This window comes from Ranitomeya variabilis, chromosome 7, assembly GCF_051348905.1.
Source record: "Ranitomeya variabilis isolate aRanVar5 chromosome 7, aRanVar5.hap1, whole genome shotgun sequence".
Lineage (NCBI taxonomy): Eukaryota > Metazoa > Chordata > Amphibia > Anura > Dendrobatidae > Ranitomeya > Ranitomeya variabilis.
In genome coordinates this window covers 244705303-244714892 of record NC_135238.1, presented here as the reverse complement: position 1 = coordinate 244714892, position 9590 = coordinate 244705303, and the positions used below count along the sequence as shown (strand labels likewise).

The following is a 9590-nucleotide window of genomic DNA, read 5'->3' as shown; positions in this document are numbered from 1 at the left end:
ATACCCCAACGAATCCAGTTCAAACTACTAACACTGATCTCCAAAGCCATCCACAACCTGTCTCCTCCATATATCTCTGAACTAATCTCCATATATCTTCCCTCACGTAATCTTCGATCCTCCCAAGACCTCCTACTCTCCTCCACACTTATTCGTTCCTCACACAACCGCCTCCAAGATTTCTCCCGAATATCCCCCATCCTCTGGAATTCCACGCCTCAACACGTCCGATTATCCACCACCCTCGGATCCTTCAGACGGAACCTGAAAACCCATCTCTTCAGGAAAACCTACAGCCTGCAATAACCATTCTGCCGCCTCACCACCACCCGAGCTGCCGCTTCACCACCACCAGAGCTGCTGCACCCCCGACCTTCTGTCTCTTCCTCATTTTCCTGTAGAATGTAAGTCTGCAGGGACAGGGTCCTCTCCCCTCTGTACCAGTCTGTCACTGTAAACTCGTTTACTGTAAACAATATTTATAACCCTGTATGTAACCCCTTTCTCATGTACAGCACCATGGAATTAATGGTGCTATATAAATAAATAATAATAATAATACAGGATGTAACTCAGGATGAGTAATGTAATGTATGTACACAGTGACTGCACCAGCAGAATAGTGAGTGCAGCTCTGGAGTATAATGCAAGATGTAACACAGGATCAGTACACAGATACAAGGGTCTTCAGGGCTTTATTCAGGTCTTCCTTGCTGTCCTGCAGTCCGGGTGTCTTCAGTCTCACGTGAACAGAGTAACTTGTCAGGGAATTACAGGAAGCAGAGTCACAATCATTGTCTAAAAAAACTTTTTATCTAGTTTGCAGCAGAAAAGACAGTGACATGTGGTCTCCAGATTGACCTCTTCGCAATGTGTCCGCATTAAGACTCCTCAGAGCCCCTTATGCACTCCCTGCCCACGTCCTGGATTAATGACAACCAATGTTTATCCTCAGGGAAACACAATAGCAAAAGAAAAATATGATTTTGACAGAGGGAGCAGCCATCACCCAGAATGCAGCCATGAAGTTCTTATAAGCCCCAGAGTTCCTGGAAACATCAAGAAGGCTCCACATAAAGCTGCACGCGTAACCTTCACATGTCCTTGAGAGCCAAGCAGCGCAATATGGGCACTCATCCTAAAACTATCTTCACAGAGAGCTCTTCTCACCGGATCATGGACTCTTCTGACTACAGGGATGGAGGATGAGCAGCTGTCATGAGACCACCTTTATTGGCTGTCATGAGACCAGCAACTGAAGCAGTCTCATGCCCATCTCCAGCAGCCGTTGCAAGGCGATACAGCAGCAATTGTCAAATTGTCATGAGACCACCAGCGGTCGTCCTGAAACCACCTATAGAAGCCGTCATGAGACCACCAGCAGTAACCATCATGAGACCATCAGCAGAAGCCATCATGAGACCACCATCAGCAGCCTTCATGAGACTACCAGCAGCAGCCGTCGAGACAACCAGTATCAGCCGTCATGAGACCACCAGCAGTAACCTTCATGAGACCACCAGCAGTAGCCACCGTGAGACCACCAGCAGTAACCATTATGAGACCATCAGCAGAAGTCGTCATGAGACAACCAGCAGTAGAAGCCGTCATGAGACCACCAGCAGCAGCCGTCATAAGACCACCAGCAGTAACCATCATGAGACCACCAGCAGTAACCATCATGAGACCATAAGCAGCCATCATGAAACAACCAGCAGTAACCATCATGAGACCATCAGCAGAAGCCATCATGAGACCACCAGCAGCAGCAGCCTTTATGCGACCACCAACAGCAGCCATCATGAGACCACCAGCAGCAGCTGTCATGAGACCCCCAGCAGATGTTCCATATCCCTATGGAACGTGGTGATGATTGATGGGATTATTATATACACAGTCATACAGTTTATGGATCCATGTCAGGTACATATGTCGTCTATAGGTTGGTTTGGTTAGGTAACCGTAGATTGGAACAATGCAAACTCTAATGTTACCTGTGGTTCATGACAGTCTCGTATGTTACTTACAAAATTCAATAGTCATAGAAGTAATCTGCTGTGTGTGTCACCCGTATCGTGGAGGTCCAGAGTATCACCCATATTGAGGGAGGTGCTGAGTGTCACCCATATCGGAGGAAGTGGTGAGCGTCACCTATAATGGGGAGGAAGTGGCAAGTGTCATCCATCCATATTGGGGAGGTGCAGAGCGTCACCCATATCGGGGGAAGTGGTGAGTATCACCCATATCGGAGGAAGTGGTGTCACCTATATCGGGGGAGCTGCAGAGCGGCACCCATATTGGGGGAAGGGGCAAGCGTCACCTATAACGGGGGGAAGTGGCAAGTGTCATCCATATTGGGGAGGTGCAGAGCGTCACCCATATCGGGGGAAGTGGTGTCACCTATATCGGGGGAGCTGCAGAGCGGCACCCATATAGGGGGAAGGGGCAAGCGTCACCTATAACGGGGGGAAGTGGCAAGTGTCACCCGTATCGGGGGAGGTGCTGAGTGTCACCTGTATTGGGAGAGGTGGTGAGTGTCGCCAATATCAGGGGAAGTGGCGAGTGTCACCCATATCAGAGGAAGTGGCGATCATCACCCATATCGGGGGAGGTGCAGAGCATCACCCATACTGGGGGAAATGGTAAGTGTCATCTATAATGGGGGGAAGTGGCAAGTGTCACCCGTATCGAAGGAGGTGCCAAGTGTCACTCGTATCAGGGGTGGTGACGAGTGTCACCCGTATCGGGGGAGGTAGCGAGTGTCACCCATATTGAAGGAGGTATCGAGTGTCACCCGTATCTGGGGGAGATGCCGAGTGTCACCCTTATCGGGGAAAGATGTCGAGTATCACCCGTATGAGGGAGGTGCTGAGTGTCACCCGAATTGGGGAAAGGTGCCGAGTGTCACCCGTATCGGTGATGGTGCCGAGTGTCACCCGTATCGGGGGGAGATGCCGAGTGTCAGAAAATATCGAAGGAGGTGCCAAGTGTCACTCGTATCAGGGGTGGTGCCGAGTGTCACCCGTTTCGTGGGAGTTAGCGAGTGTCACCCATATTGAAGGAGGTTCCGAGTGTCACCCGTATCTGGGGGAGATGCTGAGTGTCACCCGTATCGGGGAAAGACGCCGAGAGTCATCCGTATCGAGGGAGGTGTTGAGTGTCACCCGTATCGGAGAAAGGTGCCGAGTGTCACCCATATCGGTGATGGTGCAGAGTGTCACCCGTAGCGGGGGAGATGCTGAGTGTCACCCTATCGGGGGGTGATGCCGAGTGTCAGCCGTATCGGGGAAAGGTGCTGAGTGTCACCCGTATCGGGGGTGATGGCGAGTGTCACCCGTTGCGGGGGAGATGCTGAGTGTCACCCTATCGGGGGGAGATGCCGAGTGTCAGCCGTATCGGGGAAAGGTGCTGAGTGTCACCCGTATCGGGGGTGATGCCGAATGTCACCCGTAGCGGGGGAGATGCCGAGTGCCAGGTGTTGTCAGCATTTGCGCATTTGTCATGTGTACGATGTCCATGGATCATGGTGTCATGTGTTCTTCACCAGAGGTCCTCTGTGTTCCAGGCTTCATGTGCATAGGATGAGGGTCGAGGAGGATGGATGTGATGCACTTCTTGGGTCACTGTTGTACGTGGAGCTCTGTATACATCACACATGCGCAGTCCCTGCCGGCAGCGGAGGATTCCTTCCTGTTGACTCGTGGCGGTCGCCATCCTAGTCGGGGTAAAGGATAAATCCGGAGAAGGTGCTGTACTTGTTGTTGTTCCCACCATGCGCCTTCCCACCGTCCAGCTTCACGTAGATCTCGTCGCCGGAGTCCAGGTGCAGCACCACGCTGTTACTGGCGTAGTCATAGTTCTGATCCGCATCCTGGGCGATGGCGCTGGCCCGGACCTGAGGAGAAAGGAAGCAAGGTCACTACCGGGGTCTGATATCAACCCCAATATAGCAGCAAATTATAAGCACCCTGGATTAACCCCGTATATGCCGGTGATATAACAACAGCCACCAGACACACCAAGACGATCCCGGCTCCGGGATTGCTGCGGCCATAACTCCTATAGAAATGAATGGGAGCGACAGGCACAGAGCACAGCTCGTCATGGCATCATCCACACCTCCTGCAATGGACTCGGATACAGACGTGCGCTGTGCTGGAGGGGGAAGGAGCGTTCTCAGAATACCGAGCCCGGGACAAGATGTCCGACTGTGATCCCTGAGTAATGGCCGCTCACACAACCGCTTCCTGCCCACATCACTACCACCACCCCCTGCAGGTCCACCTCATTCCCACCACCCCCCACAGGCCCACATCATTCCCACCGCCCCCTGCAGGCCCACATCACTCCCACCGCCCCCCACAGGCTTACATCACAACCACCACCCCCTGCAGGCCCACATCATTCCCACTGCCCCCCGCTGTTAGGAGTCGAGTTTCCTCTGCTGCACAGGGGGAATCTCGATCCGTGTCTGCTGCGGTCTCCCATTCTGCATCGGCCGCAGTGGGGCCTGCTCAGTGGAGACGTCGGTCCCAGCGTCTCACTAAGACTGATACTGTGCAAAGGGTAACTGCTGCGTCTCCAGGCTCTGCTATTGTACCCTGCACTGATCTGCGGCGAGCAGGCTTTTCTGGGACTAAGTCCTGCTTTGCACACACTGAGCATGCCCAGGGTAAGATCTCTCAGTGGAGATCGAGGGTCACATGCTCAGGTACTGCAGCCAAATCTATTGGTCCTTCTAGGAAGGTCCTGTAGGTGCGCAGGCTCTGTAGCAGCCTCTCATTGGTCCTTTTAGGAAGGTCCTGTACGTGCTGCAGCTATTTAAGGCTCGCATGGCCGCACGGCCATGCGCTAATATCTTTCTAAGTTATGTGCTTTGCGCCAGTGTGGTCATGTGAGTTTGTGTTCAGGGACCCGGCTGAAATAAGCCCCTAGAATGCTGGCACCTCCGGCGAGGAGATTGTGTTTGTGTGTATTCAGGGACCCGGGTGAAATAAGCCCCTAGAATGCTGGCACCTCCGGCGAGGAGTTTTGTGTGCATGCATGACCACTGACTGCTCTCATTTGGGTAGTTAGACTGTGCCTCTGTGAAAGTCTAACAGGGCACAGAGCTTTGCTTTCTCGGCCGCTCTGTGAAGCTAACAGAGCTGGTTCATACCGCCATATAGTGCCGCTAATTACTTAGCAGCAGGTTCTTTCCTGCACGGTGGATCCCGGGTTGCAAACGCACCAATCCCATCTAATAAATATATTCGGTGCGTTCCGCCAACCCTAACACCCGCAGGCTCACATCACTCCCACATGCCCCACCACCGCAGGCCCACATCACTCCATCCGCCCTCCCCCCCACAGGCTCACATCACTCCCACATCCCCCACCACCGCAGGCCCACATCACTCCCACTGCCCCCCACAGGCTTACATCACTACCACCGCCCCCTGCAGGCCCACATCACTCCCACATCCCCCACCACCGCAGGCCCACATCACTCCATCCGCCCTCCCCCCACAGGCCCACATCACTCCCACATCCCCCACCACCTCAGGCCCACATCACTCCCACCACCCCCCACAGGCTTACATCACTACCACCGCCCCCTGCAGGCCCACATCATTCCCACCGCCCCCCGCAGGCTCACATCACTCACCACCGCAGGCCCACATCACTCCCACCGCCCCCCACAGGCATATATCACTACCACTGCCCCCTGCAGGCCCACATCATTCCCACCACCCCCCGCAGGCCCATATCACTCCCACCGCCCCCCACAGGCTTACATCACTACCACCTCCCCTTGCAGGCCCACATCATTCCCACCGCCCCCCGTAGGCTCACATCACTCCCACATCCCCCACCACCACAGGCCCACATCACTCCATCCGCCCTCCCCCCCACAGGCTCACATCACTCCCACATCCCCCACCACAGAAGGCCCACATCACTCCCACCGCCCCCCACAGGCTTACATCACTACCACCGCCCCCTGCAGGCCCACATCATTCCCACCGCCCCCCGCAGGCCCACATCACTCCCACCGCCCCCCACTGGCTTACATCACTACCACCGCCCCCTGCAGGCCCACATCATTCCCACCGCCCCCCCGCAGGCTCACATTACTCCCACATTCCCCACCACCGCAGGCCCACATCACTCCATCCGCCCTCCCCCCACAGGCCCACATCACTCCCACCGTACAACCACAGGCCCACATCACTACCACCACCCTCTGGAGGGGGATGGAGCGTTCCCAGAATACAGAGCCCGGGGTGAGATGTCCAACTGTGGCCCCTGGGTAATGGCCACCCATCCAAGCCACAGTAAGGTAGGTCAATTACAGTGCCTTGCAAAAGTATTCGGCCCCTGGTACTTTTCAACCTTTTCCCACATATCATGCTTCAAACATAAAGATAACAAATGTAAATTTTTGGTGAAGAATCAACAACAAGTGGAACATAATTGTGAAGTTGAACAAAATTTATTGGTTATTTTAAATTTTTGTGCAAATTCAAAAACTGAAAAGTGGGGCGATGGGAGTTTCTAAGGTGGCGGCGAAACGCGTGTCAAGGTCAGGAGACGCCAGGAGCATATCGGTTAACAGGTATATTACCACATGCTATTATTCACTCGTATTCTGGTTAGGGATTCTACCATGTCCTTTCTTGAATCTGGGCTAAGCTCGGTAAGCAAGTACCGCTTTCCTTAGGCTTATTATAACCTAGGGCAGAGGTGTCAAACTGCATTCCTCGAGGGCCGCCAACAGGTCATGTTTTCAGGATTTCCTTGTATTGCACAGGTGATAATTTAATCACCTGCACAAAATGATTCCAGCACCTTGTGGAATGCTAAGGAAATCCTGAAAACATGACCTGTTGGCGGCCCTCGAGGAATGCAGTTTGACACCTCTGACCTAGGGTATTATATATAAACCTATGTCTGGATATTGTTTTCATGAATTTATAACATACATTATTGCTCATTATGTGTTAGTTATCCTGTTTTCAGGCTCCTTGATTATTTTCATAGGGCATTGTGTCAGCTTCATATACATCATTTTTTATTATGAGACATTTTTGTCCAACCAATTCTAAGCCATATATTTTGGTGTTTTTTTTCAGGCTGATGTGCTTTGCCCTCTCTATATTGTATATGGTGTCCCCTATGACAGCTATGTGGCGCCCCAGGGTCCTGGTTGTCACAGTGACATTGCTTTTCTCACAGGGAGAGTGATGTTACGCTTGGGAGTGATGAAGGATATCTCTTTATTAGGTAATCACAATGCACACAACATGTTCACACTCCAGACCAGAAGGGGGAGCCCACACCCTGTTTATGGGTGGATTCCCTATATAAATTCTGATTTGGAGGGAATAGAGTCAGAAAGAGAGTTACAGATAAGAGAGCAGAGGGACAGAGAGTGTCAGAATGTCTGAAGGGGCCCTGTAGTCTGAAGTACTACAGCCCCTGGAGAAAGAGACATACAGAAGGAAAGAACATTGTTCAGTGAGCGTGAAGGAGAGTGAAGCACAGGAGAGCGACATCAGGGGAGGACAGCTGCGAATGAACTATCTCCCTCTGAAGCGCAGATAACTGGTAGCCGAAACCCCGAGGTTGTAAGGGACTCTAAGACTTACAGCAGAGACCGTCAGGACAGCTGAACTGCATGTTACCTGTCCACCTCAATACCCAGGAGGCAGAGTGACGCATAGAGCCCGGGTCATGATAGAGATCCTGTAAAAAGGCTCGAGTCACCACTCAAACGGGTTTGTGTCCTATCCTATATGGGGGACAGAGAACTGTGAGGACCTTATCAGAAGCCACAGACAGTAAGGGGCTACAACATCGCCGCGCTAGAGGAAGGCTTTCATCTCCACCTGGTAAAGGGGACTCTGGATTCGCTTCCAAGCTGGCCGGACCCTGCCTGCCCTGTGATCTGTTGCCCTGGACTGTGGCTGCCTGAAGTCTTCAGTAAACCAGGCAAAGAGACTGCAAACCTGTGTCCTCGTTCTTTACTGCACTATTCACCATCTTCCATCTACACACCGGGAGCCCTGGGGATACACTTCACCTGTGGGAAGTTATTCCATCTAGCTGCCATAACTTCACCCCAGAGGACCCCTTAAATGGAACCCGTCCCCCCCCCCCCAGGCGTTTGAAACTAAAAGAGCCACCTTGTCAGAATGCAGCATTCTGACAAGGTGGCTCTTTTAGTTATTGGTGCTGTAACTGCAGAAATAATCCGTTTTGTAATTTGTCCTAAATACCTTTTCTTCAGTCCTGGAGGCCGACGTTTCCCCCCCTGCTGCAGACGCCACACAGCCGTCACTCGTCTTCTTGGCGCCGGGCGCCGCCTCCTCAACGCTGTTTTGAAATGAGCCGGCGCCTGCGCTCTTTTCTCCTGCCTTGGGCAGGCGCAGTGAGCGCTGCCCGTCCTCTGTGCTCATATGCAGTTTAGCTGACTGCGCCTGTGCGGCCGCCCTGCCTGTGAATCCCAGCCCCGCAGTGAGAATAAATCAGAAGACACTGTGGGGTGGGGATTCACAGGCAGGGCGGCCACACAGGCGCAGTCAGCTAGACTGCATATGAGGACAGACGGTTAGCGCTCACTGCACCAGGCAGGGGATAAGAGCGCAGGCGCCGGCTCATTTCAAAACAGCGCTGAGGAGGCGGCGCCCGGCGCCAAGAAGACTTGAGTGACGGCTGTGTGGCGTCTGCAGCAGGGGGGGAAACGCCGGCCTCCAGGACTGAAGAAAGGTATTTAAGACAAATTACAAAACGGATTATTTCTGCAGTTACAGCACCAATAACTAAAAGAGCCACCTTGTCAGAATGCTGCATTACTGCTGCACAAGGTGGCTCTTTTAGTTTCAAACACCTGGGGGGGTGACAGGTTCCCTTTAAAGCAGTGCAGCGCCCCAGAGTCCTGGTCGTTGCAGTACTGATGCTCCGCCGCTAAGGGGGGCTATGGTACGTCTGATGGCACTGAAGGAGTTCTTCTGACCAGGTATCACAGTCACCAAAACACTTCACAGTCTGGCCTCCAGGGGGAGCTAAGGGTGCTATATATTAGGCCACTCCTCACAATCTGGTAAAACTGGGGGTTAGGCAGAAAGTTAGACAGAAGCTGACTGGGAATCGAACAGGCAACACCCTGTGGCAGAGGGTGTTGCGGGGAGAGACTCAGGGGGGTCCCTGTCAGGGGTGGGATCCTGACAGAGGCCTAGCGAACAGAGAGAACGTTACGGGACCGCGCCTGCACCTGATCGCGGTGGTACCCCAAGAAAGGATAAGAAGCGAGGTTTATTGTGCTGAGTGAGAAACGAGATCAACGCAACAAGGAGAAGCACCAGTAGGAGTCGTGCTGTAAGACGAGGCAACATCCTACTGAGGCGTGCAGCCGGTGGCCGGAACGCCGAGGAAGTATAGAGCTCCAGGCCTAACTTCAAACCTACGGCAGGACAGTCAGTTATAGGCGGGCTGTCTCACCCAATTCACCTAAGAAGACATAGGGGGCAACAACAGGAGAGGGGCGACGCTAGGGTCCCGGAAGAACTCCGAGCCTACTCGTCATACGGGTGCATCCTAGCCATATC

At 53.2% G+C, this 9590-nt stretch overlaps 1 protein-coding gene across 3 annotated transcripts in view; it reads right to left on the bottom strand.

Moving 5' to 3' along the window:
* Window positions 1-678: 678 nt before the first annotated feature.
* Window positions 679-9590, bottom strand: part of C1QL2 (complement C1q like 2) — an 82388-nt gene continuing 73476 nt past the window's right edge. For 2 of the 3 annotated variants that reach the window (XM_077273418.1, XM_077273419.1), the window contains exon 2: window positions 679-3895. In XM_077273418.1, coding sequence (XP_077129533.1) covers window positions 3716-3895 — 180 coding nt within the window. In that variant the 3' untranslated portion in view covers window positions 679-3715. The remainder of the gene's footprint in view (window positions 3896-9590) is intronic. The other variant, XR_013217890.1, reaches the window with a different exon arrangement.